General features: G+C 37.7%; 1 protein-coding gene across 1 annotated transcript in view; it reads left to right on the forward strand.

Annotated features, from left to right (window-relative positions):
• The window catches only part of SIPA1L1 (signal induced proliferation associated 1 like 1), a 76,634-nt gene that overhangs the window by 15,905 nt on the left and 37,126 nt on the right, over positions 1-23,603 (forward strand). The window contains exons 4-9 of the mRNA XM_009961052.2: positions 3,312-3,486; positions 10,738-10,841; positions 12,065-12,222; positions 15,778-16,354; positions 17,464-17,738; positions 21,091-21,369. Of these exons, the coding sequence (XP_009959354.1) occupies positions 3,312-3,486; positions 10,738-10,841; positions 12,065-12,222; positions 15,778-16,354; positions 17,464-17,738; positions 21,091-21,369 (1,568 nt within the window). The remainder of the gene's footprint in view (positions 1-3,311; positions 3,487-10,737; positions 10,842-12,064; positions 12,223-15,777; positions 16,355-17,463; positions 17,739-21,090; positions 21,370-23,603) is intronic.

A 23,603-nucleotide genomic window follows, 5' to 3' on the forward strand; every position in this document is an offset into this window, starting at 1 on the left:
ATACACTTCTAAGGACCCTAGATCTATCAGAAGGAGGTGTAGTAATGGGGACTGCATGCCTGTCTTCTCCCAAATCCGCTTTTTTTGATTCAGACTTAGCAGCTCGTGTTGTCCTTATGAAAGGTTGGTGGTGGGTTTTTTTGAAATTCAGCAAATGTAAGAACACAGCTAGAAGGCTTATCCTGTTCTTTGCATAGTCCTTATTTAGTTTCTTAGGCCGACATTTTCAAAGCAATAAAGGACAGTTGTTTGGTTGCTCATGGGTGCTGCGGATCCCATTTACATTTCATGCCCTTGAAGAGACTTCCTTTGCCTGAAATCGAAGCTTAAATATTGTAGGTGTGCTTGGTGAGAATGGTTTTCTTTGTCCTAACTTGTTTAAGTAAAACTACTAAAAACTATTGTAGTTAGCAGTGCATCTAAGGCATTGTAGTCCCATGAAACACTTCATCCATCGTAATTCCCTGGGAGTAGACAGAACGTATCTGAGCAGCAAACACTGCCTGAACGGTCCAAGACAGGACCTGCTACTGATGATATGGAAAGTGACGGCGGTTGTTCTGGCAGGAGCAGCAGCAGTGCCACCTCACACCACCCTTCCTCTCCTCCCTCCCCACACGTCAGCAGTAGCTGGTCCGGGTTCTCTGTGAGAGCACATAGCCCTGTCTGCAAAGTCACCGAGTTTGACTGCTGTGAGGCAATAAGCTTGCAGTGAGTGGGATCACGTAGTTCGCCATCTCAGCACAGGTCATAGAAATGTACCCGGAAACCTCACCTAGCTCCCGTGATTCCTGAGAAAATTTAAATCTTAATCAAACAGCCATCATGCAGAATGTTTTACAAAAAAAAAAAGCATGTGCCATCCATCTGTATCTGGATTGTTTTGATCATTGTATACGCTGATGGTTGTTTTGAATTTTTGTGGTTTTTAGTGAATGGGGAGTTGAAATAAATTATCATAAGAATAAACTGTAACATTAATTTGGTTTACCAATAAATGTCTTTGCTTTGTGTCATAATACTTTGGTGCCCAAAATACGTAGTCTTCATTCTTAAAGGTGAATATTTTTGGTTGGGTCTCTAGTGCTGAAAACATCTTTCCTATAGTTACGCAGCAAGTGTTTCAAATGGCTAACAGTGAGAGGAAAGGAAATAGAAACATTTCTTCAAGGCACAAATGGGTTTTTTTCTTTCAGTTTTGGAAGTTTGCCTTTGGATGTTTCTTTCATAAGGGATAGACTGAGATGAGGGCAGGCTGACAGAGTTGGGGTTGTTCAGCCTGGAGAAGAGAAGGCTCCGGGGAGACTTTACAGTGGCCTTCCAGTACTTAAAGGGGGCTACAGGAAAGGTGGGGAGGGACTCTTGATTAGGGAGGGCAGTGATAGGACAAGGGGTAACAGTTTCAAACTGAAGGAGGAGGGATTGAGATCAGATACTAGGAAGAAGTTCCTCACTGTGAGGCTGGTGAGACACTGGCACAGGTTGCCCAGAGAAGCTGTGGCTGCCTCCTCCCTGGCAGTGTTCAAGGTCAGGCTGGATGGGGCTTTGAGCAACCTGGTCTGGTGGAAGGTGTCCCTACCCATGGCAGGGGGGTTGGACTAGGTGGTCTTTAAGGTCCCTTCCAACCCAAGCCATGCTATGATTCTATGCTGTACTCCTATTTTACCATAAGAAATTCAGATACATTTAGAAGATGCAAGTCAGGTAGTCATTGTGTCAGATGATGAAATAAGGGACATTCTGGAGGGGAAAAAGGAGACAGCCTAGAACTGTGACTCATTACATATGCTTAACTTCTTCAATGGGAATAATCAAGCCAGGTTGATCTTTAGCCTTCTTTCCACCCCCCCGCCATTTTCATAGTGCTAATACTTTATCCCTGTCACCATTCATCCTTGGTAGTAAAAGAATAATACAGTAAAGTTGCAATTTTCAGTGGTTTTTAATTTTAAAATTTACTTTAATTAGAGACAGAGTAGAACCATTTCCGAGGGCTTTTAAATTATCCCACTGTAAATATAAATATAAATTAATGAATTTCTGTTTAACTGTGTGTCCATGTCATCCCAGCAAGTTACAAAACCTTTTGTTTCACAACCTGTGATAGCAGATTTGAGAGGAAATCACAGTATATTCAGATGACTTTGGTTTCAGTGCCCTTGCAAATAACTGTTTTCACTTCCCACTAACCTGTAGCCCAAACTTGTAAATCTCATGCCAGTTTTGATAGACTTTCTTGTGATTTTGCTCTGGCAGATCTGCTTGGTATTTATTTAAAATCGAGCCTCTGCAGAAATTCGTGGGAGAGAAGATTATTTACCCTGCCATACATATGAATTACTAGATGAATTATATGCATAAACTCCAAGGCTCTACTCTCCAGTCTGCCAGTCAGAGTTCCTGCCTGTGAAACTGGTTTTGGAGACAGCAGTAAATGGCTGTGGGTGCTGCTTTCTTCCCTTCTGTAACTTCTGTTTCTGTAGTCCAGACATAAAGGGCACAGTTGTGGTCCTTTCTGTGTGTGCATCGATTTGAAATTGGTGGGAACAGTTTGCTTTGAAGAATCAGAATTACAGTTGGGTGAATAAAGATTCACATCTTCAGTTTCTGCTCTATTAGGAACATCAAACACCAAATTAGAGGGAAAAATGGAACTGAAAAGCACAAATGTATTTGAAGGGCTATGCAAGTAAAGAGTATCTTTAAAGTATTACCAGCATTTTTCAATTTAGCTGTTTTCTTTGTTACTGCATTTTTGAGTCAGAGAAGGCCAACTGAATGCCATGGATTCTTTCAACGTTGCTCACAGGTGAATGCACTAATAGGTGAATATTTTTTTATCTTCTCTTTGAAGTAGCAGAATGTTCATTTTGTCAGTTATTCTAGAAATGAGCACATGCTGTGCCCTACCCCTCTGTGGGTAAGGTTTAGCATAGGATAGTAACCATGGTACCAACCTAAATGAGAGTCAGGTTCTGGTGCTACTCAGCGAGTGCTTTCCATGTGGCTCAGTGTAAGATGTTCACCATTTGCAAGCTGCAGTGGTGTTCTCCTGAAAAGAAGGAACATTAAAGTTTGCTTCACTTCAGAAAGCATTTTGACATCTTCAGATGAAATATGCCATCATCAAGGCAATTAGTGGAAAACAATGAGAGTATTTGGAACCAGACTAACATTTGAAATTAAACTGATAAGTAGATACTTTTTCTTTGTGAATTATGGGTTTATTAAAAAATGTGAAGTGAATTCAGTAAATAAGTTGCTGTATCACTTGGTGTACATAAAAGATTTTAATCTTTTTCCCTTTGCAGTTAAGTTACCAGCTTAAGGTGGGTATCATGTACTGCAAAGCGGGGCAAAGCACAGAAGAGGAAATGTATAATAATGAATCAGCGGGTCCAGCTTTTGAAGAGTTTCTTCAGCTCTTGGGAGAACGAGTTCGACTCAAGGGATTTGAAAAGTATCGTGCTCAGCTGGATACAAAGAGTAAGGCTTTTTTTTCTTTTTCTTTTTTTTTTCTCAAGTGAACAAAATGCATCATATGGTTGCTAACTGACTTTTTGTAGAGTTCTTAAAAATAACTTCTTTGCTATAGGAAGACAGTTGCTCAATATTAGAAAGGAAAGCAGAGCAAGTATGTAATTTGACCCATGCCCAGAGTCTTTCAACTCTGATAATTATTGGATTTTTGTACTCATTTGGTACTAAATCATCACTAACACTGCAACAAGAAACCAGTAACTGTGGAACCATTATTGGCATTACAAATCCATCATCAGTGTGTTGTCTAAAGAGTAATCAATACAGCTGGTATGTGATAGGTTTTTTTTAATGATATGCTAATAGACTGTCACCAAAAAAGTTTTGAGAACCCATCTATGTAACTCCATCTTCACAAGTTGGTCTGTTGCTTTTCTGCTGTGTCTGTTTCGTGTAGTTTTTTTTCTAGGCAGTTGTGTCTTTCTTCTGCTATCAAATGTGTTCCTCCCTCTGTGATTTTTCTTTTGAGTTATGGAAATTAAACTGGATTTGCAATTATATTATCAGCCTTAACTGAAAACATATCGCACCAAAAAGCAGTGGAAAGATGATCTTGGGTGACAGTATCTGTAAAAGAAACTCCCTGCTTTTGGAATGGAGCTTGTGAAATACCTGTTTATCAGCTAATGCATGCTATATTCAATTTGTAAATCTGTTTAAAAATACTCAGGGGTAGATTTTGTCCTGTCTTCCTTTTCTTTGAGTATTGGAACTAACCAGTTCCTATGGAAATCTTTTGCTATTTTGCTCAGTTGCGGCAAAGGAAATTAAATAAGGAGTTGGTTCATGAAAGCTGAAAAGCATTCATCAACTTCAGAGCAGCAAAACCTGTGCTTTTGTCATGGGTCTCCTATCACAAATACACTAGCTTGCTATGCTTCAATGCTCCACCATTCTACCTTGTGTCCTTAATTCTTACAGGGATCACATTGCACTCCTCAGGCTGTTCTTGATCAGCCTAATCAGCACTCCTCTAAGGGTTATAAAACTGCCTATTTCAAACATATGTACCATTGAGCCTACATTCTTTTAGTTGCAATACTTAACATTCACTCTTGTATTTACTCCTTTGAGTCCCCTCTACGTTTTTGTGATGTTCCTCGTAATAAGCCAGGTCTCTCTTATTGGTATGGAGGTATGCATTTCTCTGCTTCAACCCCCCCCTGCAGTATTACTTGATAACCTTCCTCTGCACGCATCCAAGTTGAAATTCAGTCTCTTTATTTTAGTGGCTAGGACTATATACACAATTCCAGATGAGATACAGACAGTTTCTAGCTGTAACATTTTCTTGCCCTAACTGCAAATGTATTATACAGTAATTCTTAGGCTGGGTTTTCCTTTTCTGCATCTCCAAAGTGTTATTTTATCAGTTATAAAAATAAGCTAGGTCAAAAATCAAATGTGTATGGAAAAGAGAGAAAATATTTATTATTTCATAGCTTCTGGTTTTGTATTGTGACCTCCTTCTTACTTTCAGTAGTTAAAGTAAAATCTTCTCTCCTTTCTTCTGGTTTAGTTAAGACATCTATTAAAAAATCCTTTTTTTGGTGTCAATCCACACACGTTTCTAGTATATGTAAGTGCTGTATGATTAAGAGTTGATTCATCTGCTCAGATATACCCATGAAAGCTGTAACTGTTTTAGGTACTTATTTGAAATTTACTTCTGAACAGCAGAATTTTCCAGTTAAGTTCCTTCTTGTTGCTTCTGACTCAAGGAAGGAATTTTATTAGGTTTTGATTTTATGTGCTGCAGTCTAGTACCTGTTGAATGGACGTGTCTGTAAACTTCTAGTTGACTGAATCTCTCCTGGTTTTAAGAGTTGTCATCTTGTAATGAAGATTTTCTGCTCCGTGTTGAGAGCTGACATGCCTTTTTCATGTAACCCAGTAGACCTGCCAGTTCCATTCTGTATCTAAAAATACCAAAAGGCTTTACATGAACATTTCACTGTGATCAGAGAGGAAGAGGGATGCTCTGAGTAGAAACTGCTGCTTTCACAAAGGGTTTCCTACATTTTCTTTCAGTCGGGGTTTACAAGCTCACATGTGTGGGGCCTCATCAGCTAAAACTACTTAGGGAGTCCCAAGTTGCCTGAAATCTTTCGGGTTATGTTGTCTGCAAGCTCACTGAGGAACCACACGACTACACAGCATATGTGAGTTCTTAAGGAGCAGGTTTAGACAGCAGCAAATGTGAACAATGGCAACAAACTTCTGTAATTGATCTTGACGGTGGTGTGTTTTCCTTTCTGCCAGTATGCAAAGCACACACTGGAATTGGTGGAAGGGAAGGTGGTGATTTGGGGGCACAATATGAAGCTGTTTGGATAGCTACATTTGGAAACCTTTATTTGCATATTCTGCATAGGAAATGGAAAAAAGCGCACCACCTTGTAGTAGGCAAAAATGCTAAAAACCAGAGATAGTTGCAAGAGCTACACCTCAGATAAGCAGAGTATATGAACAGCAAAATACAGACAGGCAATGCATCTTCGATGGCTGCCCTAAGGAATCCATTGGTCTTTTCTACCTTGGCTCAAATACAGAAAGGCCTGCAATGGAGGAGGCTGTGGTTTCTACCATGACTGAGGTTTATGGGGTTTTGTTGAAACAGCCAAGTCTACAGCTAGGAATTGAACTTGTCCCGTTTTCCAGCTCTGTGCACTTCTGTTGCTAGAGATGAAATAGTTCTTGCGGTCTCATTATTCAGGAAATTTTCCTGCATAAAAATTCTGTTTAATGTCAGCACAGTTGATTGCAAAGATCCTGTTAAAAACAAATGTCTGTTGATTAACTTGCAGGAAAGGTCAGAGCTATGTAGGCTACTTTGCTAGTTCCTGTACCTTTGACAATATTTTGCAACCTGTGAATAGCAGATACACGATGCAAGAAACGATGAAAGATTTTCTCAGCATGGAGGGAAGCTGGTTTGTATATGTACTCTGGACATTTTTTGAAAGATGTTTTTATTTTATGCAAATTCAAAAAAGTGAAGTTGCACTAGCAAAGGGCAGTTTCAGAACAGTTGCGTTGTTCTTAAAAATTTTTTAGAATTGTGGGCCTAAATTGGTAAGTATCTGTAACAGAGCCAATTTTTACAAGGAGGAATCTCATGCATCCTATTAACTGAAAGCCTATTTAAGTATATTGGATCCTTCAAGGGCTTTAGCTTTGGATCTTTGCCAGTGCCACTATGGAAAAGAGCTGCTACTTTTAAAGTTTTGTTTGTGTATTTCTAGAATTACCAGAGGCGAAGCAGTTTATCTCCTGGCAGCCTGCAGACTTTGGATAGGAAATAGAGCTTGAAAATGTCATCTGTCCCACGGTTGCTAGGAAGTTTATGGGCATCACTTTAAAGTAATGAACATCACAGTAATTTTTCAAATTATAACTTCAGTCGTTTTACTTTATTTTCTAGCTGTAATGCATGCTTTATTTCCTTCCCCCCACTTAGTCTCATTTCTAAATATTTTAAATTGGTAAGCGGGATCAGCTGAATAATGCTAGGTCTGGAAACCTGGCCTGGGCGTGTTTGGTGCAGGAAATGAAGGAGATTCATTAATGTGAGTTGTAGGAGTTTATGAATTATCTATTTGATGAGATTATAAACTTTAATAATGATAGGTTTCTGTATTAGACGTTTATTCTGCATGACTTCTTTGTTAAGACATGAGAAGAGTATGAAAACAGCACAGAAGATATTAAATAGATTAAAAATCTAGGGAATTAATGGATTTAAAATTGACATTTCATTTAGGGGTTGTCAATAAACCCCGATGTTTCTAATGAAATAGCACATACAGATTACCTTCTTAACTTGTACTATTTAACGTCCTTTCAACCATATGGAAGTAAGTCTAGACTTACTGTTGGGTCTGAGACATGCCCTGGGAGACCCATAGCCAAAGGAGGTCAGAGGTTCCTCGATTGCTTAAGCAGCAGAAATGGGGATGGGGGGAAGTCTGTCTGCATTTCTCCGTGTTTGTGTTACACATATACTTCTGTATGTTACAAAATAAAGGATTCTGTCCTTAGAAATGTTTTCTGAAAATGTCTTGGATGTTACAGAAGTTGAATATGAATGCTTGGTGTAATCCTTGGGTTGAACGGAAAGGACAGCAGGTTTGACAGGTGCTGAATTTGAGCCACTAACTAGGAGAAACTAGAAATAAGGCAGGGCTTTTAACACCAAAGGTAGATGGGAATAACATTATGCTCTGGAACTTCTTGTTCTTGTGCCTTTAATTGCCTTACAAACTGCAGTTTGTAGCAATGGCTGTTCCTTCTCCTGCCTCATCAGTGTGGTTTATTTGTTGTTTTCCTACCATTCCTTGCAACATGTTTTCCTTTGAAACACTGAGTTAGATTTTTCTACTTGTACTGGTTTTTATACCAGTTTTCTAGGGCAGAAGTTTTAAAAGCTGCTGTAGAAGCAGGCTGACTAAAGTCCTGTGGCTTCAGTGAAGTGAATTTATCAGCAATATGCTGTTGTCAGTCACAGTTTTCAGCACGGTGTTGGAAAAAACACTTTAATGGGAGTCTGTTAAGACAGTGGTTGTGAAGATAGCTGAAAAACATTGGAAGGACAGAAGAATAAGGTGGATTTTTAAAGGTGAATAATGATGGAAGGCAAAGATCAGTTAAGTCCTCAGGTAAGTAACAGTCCAGTAATGGGACAGGACTGAGAAGGCAGCATCAATAGGTATGCCGTAAACTGATGGCAGGAGGGGATGTCTTCAGTGTAAAAAGATGTTAATGAATTTGTAGGTCCCTCGGACCTCTGCTAAATACAGGGAAATCAAAGCAGATTGCAGCTCTGACTTAAAATTCTGACCTTGAAATGATGATACTATTCCAGTGCACAGTCTGGGCTTTTACTGCAATGGCAATGATTTGATTTAAAGCAAACACCTGTAATCATTGGGTTGTACTTCAGAAAAAGTATTCTGGACCTGTAAGAAAGAAGAAATCTGAATGGTGAGAAAGATGCACAGTCTGTAGTGGATATGGACTTACATTTGTAATTGGATTTGAGTAATGAGGATTTAAGCTGTGAAGTACTTGAAAATAATTGGAATCATAAAATGTGTTATGTGGATTGTGGCCTTGTTACTTAGTTTGCAGAACCAGTACTGTTCTGAGAAAGAGCCTTTTTCTACCTGAAATTGAATCCATCCAGGAAAGTTGAAAGTTTGGCTTAAATGCGTAGGTGTTTTCCTAGTGTATTATTTCAGAATTGCTTTATTCCTTTCCCCGCAACCCTATTTTGGGCCCCTTGCCCTCTTTTGGGGCCTGCTTGCCCCATCTTCTTACCCATTTCCCTTTCTTTTTGCTTCCCCTGTCCAGTTCTTTGTAATATTTTTGTATGCTCTATTTATGACAAATGATGTACAAATTAGTGTATTTACAGGTAGACAACAAAAAGCCAGTAAGGAGTTATGTTGATGTTTAGGTGACATTCAGGTGCATCTGCCTCCTTCAGTGTGCATTGTAATGATCAGGCAGAGGAGAGAGGCTGCTGTGAACTGCCTGCCAGATGAAACGATTCCCTTTCAGCTCTTGTGCTGTTGTAATTAGCATTAAAAAGAAAGTATTTAGCAGTTACAAGTTTTTTGTAATGTTGAGTGCTACAAAAGAGAGCCTAATCTCCTTAACATTAACTGAGGTTTTTTTTTAATATGAGATTCTAGGAATCTTCGTGGTTTTATTCCCATTTTATTTTATATAGATGATTTGGAAATGCAAGATCTCCGTGCAACTATAATACAGAAAACTTTCAATTTAATTTTATGGATGATGAAATGGTTTTGTGTTTACATCAAAGATACCTCTATTTTATTATTCTGAATTTGACAGAAAACAAAAACTTCTTGTCAGAGCTTATACCCAAAATCTGGGTAAATAAACTCTATGTTATTGTACATGCCTCATAAATCTCAAAGCTATTATCTACTTAGTAACATGATTTCTCGGCTAATAAAAGATGCCAAGGTGTAGTATTTAACAGCTTTTTAAAATACATTACTACAAATAGCTGGAATTATATAACATAGTAGCATGTTTATATAACTTCAAATAACCAAGATGCTTTTTTCCATATGTAAGTCTAGTTATTTTAAAAATTCTGTTTGAAAGTGGGCTTTTTCTACTGTGGTCAGCAGTTACATTCAATAGAATGTATTCACTATTTTGGCTTCAAATGTGTTGCTTCTTAAATTAATGGAACATATTTTTCAAGGTCTCTTTTTGGAGTTTTTTGAGAGAAGAGAGAGAAAAAGAAAAAGTAAAAACAGAAGTTCCCAATTTGTCTGTAATCAAGCGTTGTCTTCAACCAACACTTTGCAAACTTTAATAGTATCCCGTCTTCATTTTTCTTTCTAAACTTCATAATCATAGTTTTTATCATTTTTTTTCCACATGGAAGTCTCTTCATCCACATATAATTATTTTTGTGGCCTGTTTCTGGATCCCTTCTCTCTCGCCTATAACTTTTTTAAATAGGGTGACCAGAACCCAAAAAAGGTGAGAGTACCTTTGATTAATATATCAGCATCATAATGTCTTTGTTGTGGGCTTTTCCGTCACCAGCTGTACTCATGCTAGCATCCTATTTGGGGTTTTGACTGTTCCTATCCATAAAGCACCTGTTTTAGTGAAGGTTATATCTGACTTCATTACAGTTAATTTAGACTCCTGATACTTATATTTAAAAGACCCCATTCTGTTCTTTCATATATTGCGGGTTATATGTCCATTGATATTTAATTATGCATGAGATCATGGATTCATTTGCAGTATGTCTGCCTTCTTTTCCGAAGGCCTTTTCACATTCCTTGCAGTTCAGTTTCATTCCAGTTAGCCTGAACTATTGAATGGTGTCTGAAAATTATTTCAGACTGTTATCACTTTTCATGCTTAAATAGGCTTTCTTCAGGGTTTTATGGTATAAATCCCCTATTCCTAACAAATTCTTCACTGGAAAATTACACAAAATTATACATGCCTTCTGTATGCGTCGTTTGTTTTGCCAGGTGAATAAACTCTGGGTAAGTTTTTGCTTGCTGATGTTTCATCTAGGATCAAGGATGAACAGGAATTCTTGTCTTGCTTGATGATTTTCTTTGATAATAACAGAACTTCAGTTTTTAACTTTTTTAAAACAATGCTTTTTTTTTTTTTCTTTAACTGAAGCTGATTCAACGGGTACTCACTCTCTGTACACAACATACAAGGACTATGAAATCATGTTCCACGTTTCTACTATGTTGCCATATACTCCAAACAACAAGCAACAGGTAAGATGGAGCATGCCTATTTAGAATTTGTTTTTTCTCTGTCTCAAAAGTAGCTGAACTATGGAATATTTATGACAACTTTCATGTGTTACTAGCAAAGAAAACACTTAAAAAATCAGAAGTATCAAAAGTAAAACTAGCTGTCTCTCTGTCAGGAGGCTGAGCAAAGCAAGTCATTGTAGGCACATCATAGGTAGATTTTTCTCCATAGGACTGTTTTCTATTTAATCATGAATTATTTACTGAAACTTTAATGTAAATATTGTACCATAATGTCAGTAGCACATTTTTGTTACATAAATAAGAGTTCATATCTTTCTTATGTCAAAAGGACCATAGTGCACTTGACATGATTTTCAACCTTCTGCAGAGAGGTCCATTGCACTTTAAGGATTGCGTTCAGCAAACTGTAATATGCACAGAGTTAGAGGTGACGAGTGGGTGGTCCAGCACACTACACAAGAAGACATGAGACAAAATCCTTCTTATTGTTTTAAATTTTTTTATTATACTGAAGAGCTGTGCAGGCTTGACCTGCTTTGTTACTCTGAAATACCTGGCCTTGTTAAATACTGAGCCATCTGATTGCGTGAGATGTGTACACATTTTACTCAAGGAACAATGTGACTTCGTTTCTGCAAATAAAATAGGAATTTCCTTTGACTATGAAAGATAATGCAGCGTTCTTTTTAGTTTGCTTTTGCACACTAAGTGTTATACTACTTTGTAGTTTACCTTTCTCTTTGCTGTAGTCTTGGGTTTACTGAAAGAAACCTATCAGAAAATCATTATAGAATGTCTTAAGGACAATGACAACTATTTTCAACTTGAAACAACCTACTTCTGGCTTGTAAAAATGTGTGAAGTGAGGAATGTTCTCCAGCTTCCATGTATCGCAGGTTATCCTGGTACTAGCAGGTTTTGAGATTGTTTTTCCTCTTTGTTTAGTTAAAATTTTCCCTGAGAAGATGATCTTGTATATTATATGTAGAAATTAAATTGTTACAAAAAGGAAAATGCCCATGTCTGAAATGTATTAGATGAATAACTAACATTCTGGTACTTGTTATATAAATCCTCAATTGTTTCAGTTTTCAGCTTGAAGTATCATTTGGAATAAAAAACCTCAACAATAGTAATTTATAATAATGAGAAATAAATAGCAGAAAATTGTGAAAAGACTATGTTTTAATCTATGCATCTTTTTTTTGTTGTTCTTAAAGCTTCTGAGAAAACGACATATTGGAAATGATATTGTGACAATAGTTTTCCAGGAGCCTGGAGCACAACCATTCAGCCCAAAGAACATTCGCTCCCACTTCCAGCACGTCTTTGTCATTGTAAGAGTGCACAGTCCCTGTACTGACAGCGTTTGTTACAGGTAGCTATTGCTAGTTTCACTGAAAACATGGAATTTGAGTGGAAAGGGAGGTGTCCTTCCTCTCAAATTCTCAGTAGAGAAACACAATGAAAGATAGGGGTCGAGGAGATTTTGGGTCATGTGAATTTAGAACACTTTTTAAAAACTAAATAGATGCCCATGAGTATGTGCAGGAGACACACCCAATGAGGAAATTAGTGCTGTCAGTGGGTGTGCACACACACCAGTGTGCACACACACCAGTGTGCACACGCACATATATCAAGCATTTGGGAATGATCTTAAAATTCTGTTCTCACTTCCTTTTTATTCTGTTTATTAAGAATATGCTGGAAGAGTGTCTATATTGCTTCTTATGAATTCACTTATTGTTCAGATAACTTGGGCATCTGAGCTTATGTTCAGATTCTGAAATTAAGACAGTGAAAACATATGACTAACCTTTCAGAAAGAAGCTCTCTGAAATATTTTGTCTGAAATACCTTAATTTCTTCTCTCACTTCAGTCTAACAAAGAAATTCCAGAGCATTATGCAGCAAAAAAAAATCTTAGTCTGACCTTAAAGTCAATATGATTAAAATAGTAATTTACCATTAAAATGGTAATTGATAGTAAAATGGTAATTGATAGTAACATACAATAAAGAATTGCAAGATGAGATTCCTATTTAGCATAAATTTAACCACATTGAAAGCATATAGAAATGTTTTTTGAGTTACACTTCCTTTTATGATCAATTAAACTTTTTACCTTTGTTATATCCTGAACTCCTAATGTATTTTTATTTTTACATGTTGACTGATTGATCTCGGCAAACTTTTCTAAAGCTTCTTTATTTAAGACTAATGGATTTAGAGTAGTTATGTTGAAATGAGGTAGCCCTAGAATTAATTTGTCTTGACTACAGTGTCTGAGATCATGTATTCATGTTTTTCAAGTAAGTATAGTAAGGTTTAAAGGCTGTTCCCTCACCATAAGTTTTTTGTAAAGCTTGCACAGGACTTCTGGAACTGATGCTGACATGTATTATACTCTTCTGGAGTAGGCATGTTCACGTTGCTACTCATTTTAAGGCAGCTTATTGACAAATTCCACTGCTATATAATTTATGTGGACATAGCTTGTTCTTAAAGTTTTAGACATATGTTTCAGCTGTTGTTCTGTACAGAAACTGATTTTGAAGTAAAGGGAAGGTAAAAAATACATCCACAAGGGCTACAGATACATTTTCCCCTTGAATTGGGTATTACAAATGCAGAGGAAGATCTGGTTTCAGTTATTATTTTAAATAATATGACTGCATATTTTCAGTTTCTTCCCTTTAAAAGGCATGGGAAAGATTTACACTTGTTATACTGTAATAAATTTAAATATCTCAGGGTTTCTGTTTCTGACCTTCAGACTTCCAAACTGCTTTCATTTTTCAAGTGTTCACACCTACAAGGGCTAGAAGCGTACTGGTTACTATTAGTGAATAAAATTTGAAAATTTCAGCTTTAATGATGCTACAGGCTTACATTTTAAGTGGGGGAAGGGGGACAGGTAGGAAGAAACATTGTGAGAGTGTCAGTGTTCATTTTGATACAGGAGACCACCAGAGCATTGTATGTTCTGTGTACTGTCTTTAAGATTAAAATCCTTTCTTTTTTTATCCTCTTAGTGCAAACATTTGATTTACATTTATAGAATTCCATTATGACAAGTTTTTCTAGGAAACTTTCAAAGTAAGTTTGACCTCTTTTTCACTGAATTATTTGAAACAGTTTCATAGGTTCATAATTCTAGACAAAACAGGAAGCCATATAGCATAAAAATGTACTGGAATTTATATTAAAAGCTACATAAAAGGAATAAAATCAAGCACTGCCTTGGCTAGTGATTTTTTCCTCCCAACTAAGATAAACAATATTTCAAAAGTCTGGCTTCTCTGTCAGCATCGTTCACTTTTTAAAACTTCTCTAGCATGTGTTAAAGATTAAATTCTTATCCCTGTGATTCATGATACTGAAAACCTAAGTAAACAAAATGACACCGGTAGTTTTTCATTACATCCAGTAGTTGTGTTTTAACACTTGGGCTTCTATCTCATGTGATAACAGACCCTTTAGGACCACTGAAGATGATCAAGAGTCAGATGCTTGCATCATGAGCATCCTCTGTTGCATACTTTTAGGTATATTGGCATACGTTTCAATGAAATATGACAGTCAATGACATCTTTCAATATCAGTTGCCAGAAAATATAATTAATAAACCAAAACAACCAACCAACTAAAACACACCACCACCCAAATCTAGAAGAGAGGGTTAAAGATTGGGTACTTTATTTTTGGTTTTGCTGTTCCTGTGTCCCTCCTCCCGAAAAGCTGTACTAGCATTTTTGTGAGCTCAGTTATTGATTGGGGGGGGGCGGGGGTGGGCACGTTTCTCTGATTATGTTTAAGTATTCACATAAGTTAGAACAATGTGTGGAACTAATACCGGCCAGTCTTCCAGATGAAACATCATGTACATTTTTAGTGTGTTCAAGTTCCAGCCTATTTTTCATTGTAAAACTCCAGTACTGTGATATTTTGGCCAAAATTAGTTATTGCTTTTTCAGATCCAGTTAAAGTTATATGGTAAATCATATTTGAAATGTTGGGAGCGTTTCTTGTCACAAAACTGTTGAAGTACAGTTGTCAGTCTCTTCTTAGGACAGACTGACAAGTGAATCATACTGGACTGGAATGGCAAGTCTCCAGTGATGCCAAACAACTCTTATCAGCTCTATATCAAAAGAGAATTGACCAGGGAGAATAGCTAAGCTTGTCAGCATTGGCTAGGGCAATCTTACTGTCAGTCCGTCGCTTGGTATGGAAAGTAAAAGGAAGAGTTGAAAAAGAGAGCAACTCTTTCTCATAAATGTCTCCAAACTTCTAAGAAATTTCTGATTACTAGTATTTTTGGAGTCTGCGTCTGTCACTGGCATGCAACATCAGCTAGTGCAGTTTTCAGTCCAGAAACTTAACATTTAACCGGTAATGTGATACATACATTCAGTCACCAGAAGATGATTCTTACAGTGAAACTGGCCTTCTGAGATGACTTTATTGTCCATCTTTTTAATGTGTCTGTTTTATCTATATTTCTGGTATTGACCATACACTTTGCATTGCTTTCAGATGAGCCTTTCAGCTAAGTTATAAGCTAGCCTTTATAACTGTGTGTTAGAAATGTGTTTATAGTAAAAACAAAAAAAAAAAAAAGGGAACTCCCATACAGGAGTGATTACTTTATCAAAAAAGCACAATTTTACACTCAAAGCTCTCTTTAAGCTGTGGCACTGAGGATGGCTCAAAAATGCTTAGATGCAAAAATAAGTGGCCTTCTGTTTATACAGTAAGGGGTCATCATCTCAACGCTGGCAATATTAAAATGTAAATATAGGCATATTGCTGAAAAAAGGAAAGAAAAATTGAGGGCCTAAGGAAAAAAAGCAATGCATTTTCTGTGTTCAAAACTGCTGAATTTGCATAGAGTGAAACTCTGCTTCTTCCTTATTTTATTTTTTAGTGTTGCCGTGACAAGATCCAGAGATGTACCATCCTTTGGACCACCTATTCCAAAAGGTGTCACATTTCCTAAATCGAATGTGTTCAGAGACTTCTTACTAGCCAAAGTCATTAATGCAGAGAATGCTGCTCATAAATCAGAGAAGTTTCGTGCAATGGCCACCAGGACCCGTCAAGAGTACTTGAAAGACTTGGCAGAGAAGAATGTCACCAACACACCTATTGACCCTTCTGGGAAGTTCCCCTTCATCTCACTTGCTTCAAAAAAGAAGGAAAAGTCCAAGCCTTATCCAGGAGCAGAGATCTATAGTTCTGGTGCTATTGTATGGAGTGTCCATGCAAAAGACTACAGCAAGGGTATGGAAATAGACTGTCTCCTAGGCATCTCTAATGAGTTTGTAGTCCTCATTGAACAGGACACAAAAAGCGTGGTGTTCAATTGCTCCTGTCGAGATGTGATAGGGTGGACTTCAACGGACACAAATATAAAAATATTCTATGAGAGGGGTGAATGTGTTTCTTTGGAGAGCTTCATCAGCAACATTGATGATATCAAAGAGATCGTCAAAAGGCTGGAGGTTAGAATGTGTTCTCTTGTTTGGTTCCCCTTCTTTGTTTCTACTCTTGCCCTGCCACCAAGTAAGGCTTCAATTTAAGTAATGCTTGGGATCCCTAAAACTGTTCTAATGGTTTATCATGAAATCTTTAAGATATATCGTTTTTGATTCGTCAAAATGAAATATTGCTTTCACTTTTTATCAGATATCAGCCAACCTGAGCTGGCTGTGTGTGTGCCAAAAATGTCTCAATATATTTAGAAAAAAAAAAGCTGGGCCTTGAGATGCATTAATTGCTTCTACACAATAAATACAGAAGTATCACCTTATTTCTCTTCCTTGTTTCCCTTCCCTTTCTCTGTCTTATAGGCTTGTTGTATCTTGTTTCAAATGAAGCTGTAATATCTTTGGGATTGACTTATTATGTTGCCAGCAGGGTGCAGTCCGAATCCCTACTGCAATCTTCAGATATTCTCTGAATGCATGTGATAAACAAAATGCAGTGAATCATGGTGACTGCCTACAAAACAACTGTCCATGCTCATTTTTTTATCCAATTAAGTTATGAAAGAATGTGTTATGTTTCACTGTCTTTCCTGTAATTTCACAACCGGAGCTGTATAATGACCAGGAAAAAGGGAAAACCAGGCGCTATTAAATTGCTCTTGACTATATTCGTGCTCATGGTACATAGAAGAGTTGGCATAGACCCCAGTTTACTGTGCTTAGTAGCTGCATGCCACCGCATTCTGACTGAAAGTAATCTTGCAGTTTAGTGAAAACAGCTAGAAATGTGGAATGATTGGCTACTAAAGCATGAAAGGCAGGCATGCTTGTGTAACTCCATGTGTTTTTTCTGTTGTGTGCTGCCATGTATCTTGTAAAATTCCTGTGGTTTCAGTAAAAGTTTCAAGGCAAAACATGGGTAACTAGACTCTACTGAAAATACTAGTTTGAGTGACAAGACCCATTTCAGCTGGTTGCGTACCCACGACTTTGATATGTATTTCTTGATTGTGACCCACCATTGTCTTGGGAGTTGGTTGATTGTACAAAAATGAAGCCCTTAAACCTTTACTAGTGCTGAAATCTCTGTGTGCATTTAATACTGTCTTCATTTCAATTCACAGCTTGTGACTAAGGGCTGTGAAACAGTGGAGATGACTCTGCGGAGGAATGGTCTGGGTCAGCTTGGTTTCCACGTAAACTATGAAGGCATCGTGGCAGATGTTGAGCCCTATGGCTATGCATGGCAGGCAGGACTGCGACAAGGCAGCCGGCTGGTGGAAATCTGCAAGGTGGCTGTAGCCACTCTGAGCCATGAGCAAATGATTGATCTTCTCAGAACATCAGTAACAGTGAAGGTTGTCATCGTCCCTCCGTATGAGGACTGTACACCACGCAGGTATTGTATAATAGCTACTTTTGGTCTGAAACTATATCTTGATTTGTGGGGTTTGGGGGAAAGAAACATCTCAGAGTAAGTGTTAACCTCCAAAAACAATGGTATAATTATAATATAGGATCCAGTATCGTAAAGTGAAAGAGGGCAGGAAAAACTGCCCATATTCAGACTCAAGGCCCTACGAAATACTCACTGAATACCACAGTTTAATACATTTGTGAAGAACCTCATGTATCCTTTTAATTCCATGGAATTTAACATGGAAATCAAACAACTTCTTGTTGACAGTTTTGTGTTTATGATGCATCGGAATTAATTGTACATTTCCCTCCCTGCTTTCCCATTTGTTGGTAGTTTGCGATATCTGTGGGTGTAATCCTTGAAGGCTATAAATAGACTTACATTCTTACACTTTCACAAATAAGTAAGGCTGTAAATGGTGAGAGTTTATCAAAGGTATGAATCTGGCCAGAGAAATTGCTGCAAATTGTGATTCTTCTTTACTCAGTAGTAGATCTTGCTTCATCTCTCTCACTTCCCAAACGTGTTAAGCCTGAGGCTTGTGTCAACTGTATTATTGCTTTTATAGCTTTAAAGTGTTGCTGATCAGAAATAAGCAGCAATACCTGCGTTTTTTCTAAATTGGACATTGAGTCCCTCCATTTTTCCTGAACTCACACTAAAGCTTTTTTAAAGTTTTACTGCTCCCATTTGAACGCTCTGCAGTTGTGTGTAGCATTCAGCCACATCACTAAATCTGATTCCCATATTCCTGACCTCCTGTATTAATATCTTGCAAATGCTGTACGATTAAAATGGTATGCTCTACAATAGACTAAATTTGCCTGCAGGCTAGCTCAAGGTTTATGCTAGATTTGCCAAGAAGCAGCACAGATAGTTAATGTGTTCCTTCCAGTGAGGGACTGAGAGAGCATTTTGCACTACTGTTTTCTAATCAGGCAATATGTCTGTAGGGGTAGATACTAAATCTTTGTACATTTAAGGTTGGGGCTGAACTTAAATGCATATTTATTACATTGATACGAAATTGTGTCTCTAAGCAAAAACCTTGTACTCGCATAAAAGAAGAATCCGTGCTTGTTTTCACTGTGAGCCGTATTCACTGCTTTTGTAACTGATAGCAAAACGGGAGCAGAGAGGAAAGGAGTTTTATTTGTCCTTTAGTTGTCAGTGGAAAATTGAATACATGTCAGGGATCAAAATGAGCAGTGGCATAAGGTCACTCATGAGGTATTTGGAAAGCTTTTGTACAGTATTTAGCAGCCCAAGCAAATGGAAAGTTCAGCTGCAATCATAGCAAAAGGATTAGAGCAGAAAAATCTGTATGGAAAGCACAGATCCTATTATTCCTGAACTAAATTAAGTACAACCAAACACAGGCTTAGCTTTAGTGTATCCAAACCCAGGAAGAGAAATTACCGCAGTTTTCGAACTACTCAGCATCAGCAAGTTTTGTTGTTGTCTTGTAGTGAGCACATGTTCATGGTGGATTATTGCCTAGTTATAACATTTCCTAAAGCAGCACTTCATCCTGCTTGCTGTATCCAAAATCATTAAGGTTTAGGAACTGTGTCTTGAATTTGTAGCTATCCTACGTGTATTCCTAGAAACTTGACTTAAATCTTTGCACAAAGCAATTTCTCTCTTCGCAATCAGTTTTCCAAAATTGCAGTCCTTTTGTTGTGTCCTCTGGAGGTCATTTAGTATTTCTACTACAATAACTTCCTACAGACCGTAACTAAAATGAAGATTGGTTCTGCTTGGTATAGTACATTTACACAAGAAGCAGTCCCTATCCTAATAAATTGAGTGGCATGAAGTTGGCGGAAGAGCAAGGGTGCAGTTAGATAAGATGACTTGCCAGCAGGCACATGTACAAGGTCAGCAGCAGATACAAAAATATACCCAAATACCCTGATTCACTGTCTAATGCCCTACACAGAGACAGGCCTTGTTATGGTTATATCTCTACTGAAAGATGATTATTAAAACATTGCCACTGGACTCATTTAGTGGACTGATTGCTGACCTTGAAGTTAAGGACACAGCAGCAAGAGGAATTCTTGCTTCTTGAACTGTAACTATGTCTGTGAAAAAGGAGAAGACCAAACTACTGAAGTATATCATCACTAGGGAAAGAATAGCAGAGATGTAAAATATGAAGAGAAAAGAAAAAAAACAATGATATAAAGATTTTAGTTCAGTCGAGAGGGGCTTTTGAAAACAAATCTCCTGATCATCTTCATCTGCCTTGCAGTGGTTCACATCAGAGTGGCCTGGGAGCACACAATCACTTCCTTTCAGAGGAAGCTGAACTACGTCTGCTTCAGAAGCACATCTCGTGCCTTCCAACTGCTAATTTAATTTGCAGGTCAAGACTAGGGGGTAGGCCAGAATAAAACCACAAAATGTATATGTTGTGGACAGCAAGTCCTCAGCACCAACTGTTTCACTTTGTCTACTCCTGTTAGACTGCACAAACTGCCAATTTCAGCATAGCCAGACAGCAAGTTATCTGTTTGGTTTTGTATTTTAGCTGGGAAGAGATAGTGATGTTTCTCAGCACTAATGGTGTTGTCACTTAGAGGAAGAGCTAGAAGTAGAAAATTTTGCACTGATTGTTTATTTTTCCTTCCTGTTAGATAATGATGTATGTAGATAAAGTAATGATAATTAAAAAATTCCCTTAAATAGAGGTATACGTGTTTTTCAAGAGAAATACCAAAATTATCCTCACCAAAGCTGAAGGTCACATCTGCTTTCCAAATCTGTCATTTTAAATGTATGCAGAAATTTGCCTTGCATCTTACGTGGACTGCATTAGCTTATGTCCTGTTTTACTACAGTTTTTATGCTGTCCTGTTCCTGTACATCCTCAGGAAGCAATCGGCATCTTTTGGTACAGCATCTACAATTTTTAGCAAGTGTTTCATTTTTGTAATGTGCACATTTATTAACTGAGGTCAGAGATGTTTGAAAATGAAATGTAATGCATTTTTTCCGTGGGCATCTTGTCTTTTTATGGATGACTGTGCATCAGAAAGATTGATCTCAAAGACAAACATTTCAGGTCTTGATTGTTTGGGTGCAGGTAAGTTCTAAAACCTGTGACTTTTTTATATTAGGAAGGGGAGATAACCTTCTAGCAGATTTTTTAGCTTTTTTGACAGATGAAGAGTATCAAATTTTGTTAACTATATGTTCTAAAACACAAAATCTTACATTTACAGTTCCATAGAATTATTTCAGCTTCTGTCTTCGGGTTTCTATCCTTGTGAACAGGATATTTGATTGGTTTTTATAGCAGCATGTTAATTTTCTTAATTTCCAGGAGTTCTTCAGAAAACTACCGTATGCCAGTGATGGAATACAAGGTGAATGAAGGAATGTCGTATGAATTCAAATTTCCTTTCAGAAATAACAACAAATGGCAGCGAAATGCAAGCAAAGGGCAGGGGCCTCATGTGGCTCAGGTGCCATCCCAGATACAAAGTCCGGTCACATCTAGGATTGGCTCTGGGAAAGGAGAAGGGAAAGTGCCACCCCCAGAACGAGCAGCCAACATCCCCCGAAGCATCTCTAGTGATGGACGCCCATTGGAGAGCCGGAGGTACGTGTCATCTTCACAAATGGCTTTTCATTGCTGCTCAGAATCTTGTCTGGAAAAAAGCACAGTCAATTTATTTAAATATCTGAAGACTGCTTTTAATCTTGTTTTTAATTAGTCAAAATGCAACATGAATATGAGCGAAACATTAGCCACAAGGAAATATCTTTCCTGGCATGTTTAACCACAAAAAAGTATTACAGGATTGTTAGGCCATGTTTCCCTGTCTGGGATGCTATTCTAGAACTGCTGTACTGTTACTTAAGTTTTAAATTAGTTACAATTGAAGTTTTAGATCTAAGTGTTCCTGAACTTCTCCATCCAATCAGAATTTTAGCTTGTTTGTAAGCTTGGTAGAATTGCCTCAAGCTCCCAAGGCAGAAATAGCATCTAACAGGGTGTTCAGCAAGAGAATCATGGTCAGCACAGGAAGCAAATTTATCTGATTGGGGAGTTTTCAAACTTTTGGGGCTAGAGAAGAGATTGCTTTAAGTTCGCTTTTCTCCAGGGTGGTTTGGGGGTTTTTGCTGTTTGCATTTATTTTTTTTAAACAAGAAAGAGATTATTATTATTAAGATAAAAGTACCAGGCACATCCTGTCACAGTATTTTCGTTCTTTCATGGAAGAAGATGTATTTGATAGTACTAAAATGAACTGTCATTGTTTTGATTATCTATACAAATCTGTCACTGTCTCTGCATTTACAAAGAGATCTGTTGAGGGAAACAAGCTCCTAGCTTGTATTTCTTATTGTGAACAATTAAAAAAAAAAAAGATGTAGACAGATTCTGATCGTGCTTTATGTTGTTGAAAAATATAAAGCAGTGGGAATAAGATGCATATTGTAGAAAATGTCAAGAACATTGTAATGAATTAAAGCATTTTTCACATCCTGAGAAACTGGGGATAAAAAAAATGTTCAGAGGTGGTACAGCCAAGACCAAGAAACTGACAAGGTCAAATTGAAACTTCTGTGTAGGACACCTTGTTAAGAAATTATAATATTTGGTAAGGACTTCATTTTCTTGCTTAACAGACAAACTTACCAGTTTGTCTGTGAAGAAGGTTGCAGAAGCCAGTGAGACACATGACTTAGCTCTCTAATGGTATATTTGGACTGGCATAAAAATTGCATGGCTTCAGGCCATAGCTGCCTGTTACAGCTGAAGACAGGCAAATGCTGAATTTGAAGGAATAGGATTTGAGCTGTTGGGTTTTTTTGCTCTCTCCAGTGCTGTATAATCTCACTCTGTAATTACGGAAGGCATAGTAATATCTGGGCAAAGTTTAAAGGAGTGGCAGAAGGTCAGATTCAGTTGAGTTGCTGTTTCCTTCAGACTCTTCTACCTCTTCACAGTATTAACCAAAGAGTTTTGTCTAGAGTCTCCAGTTGGCTGTACCACAACTTGTGCCAAGGAGAGGGAGCCTTTGGCTGCACTGAGACAGGGTATTTACTGTCTCTTTCTTGTGCATAAAATCCTGTGTGGGATTGCACACCTGAAGCATCCAGGATTTATCAGTCACTGGATGCTTCTAGACCGAGGGGGGTTATGGCCTGACAAGTGTTGGCAAAGTGAAAGTTGCATTGCCATATGCTCAGTATTTGTTTTCGTAAGGTGAAACTTTGACTATCCATTTCCTTCACTTTCAAGGCATTTTGAGGGTTGTTTTTTTTTCTCTCCTAGGCATTCTTTTAAGTATTTTTTATTGTTATTGTTCAAAAAGGGTTCTATTGGATCTTTTCGTCCTTAAAAGTATGTTATCAAAGTAGCTTTCAGGCTTGGCTGGGAATTTTTTTGGATGCCTGAAAAATGTCTTTTCTCTTATCTTTCTGGTTTGCTAAACGTGTTAGTCTTGGCTGGATCAAGTTTAAATATAGCAGCAGCTCTATAAGGTTGATGTGTTTCCAGTTAAACTAAAAAAAAAAATACATTTTTGTCATTTTAAAGGATTACTGGAGGGAAAAAAAGGCAATCATCTCCCTCTAAGACTCATTTGTCTTTTCTCTGCGTGATAAAAGAAAGCTTTGCTTTTAGGGAAGCACAGATACTTCTTACTGTGTAAAATCTCTAAAATCAACAGAGATGAGATTTTCATAGCCCTCTGAACTACTGTCTCATTTAATTTTTCACCACTAACTTTCATACTTTGCATAGCATAAAGATCACCCATCAGGAGATGCTGGAATCTCTGTGTGTTTCTGGTGCAGGTAGCAGCCGTGGTGCTCCGCTGTGCT

Source organism: Leptosomus discolor, chromosome 3 (genome assembly GCF_034619465.1).
Source record: "Leptosomus discolor isolate bLepDis1 chromosome 3, bLepDis1.hap2, whole genome shotgun sequence".
In the NCBI taxonomy this organism is placed as follows: Eukaryota; Metazoa; Chordata; class Aves; order Leptosomiformes; family Leptosomidae; genus Leptosomus; species Leptosomus discolor.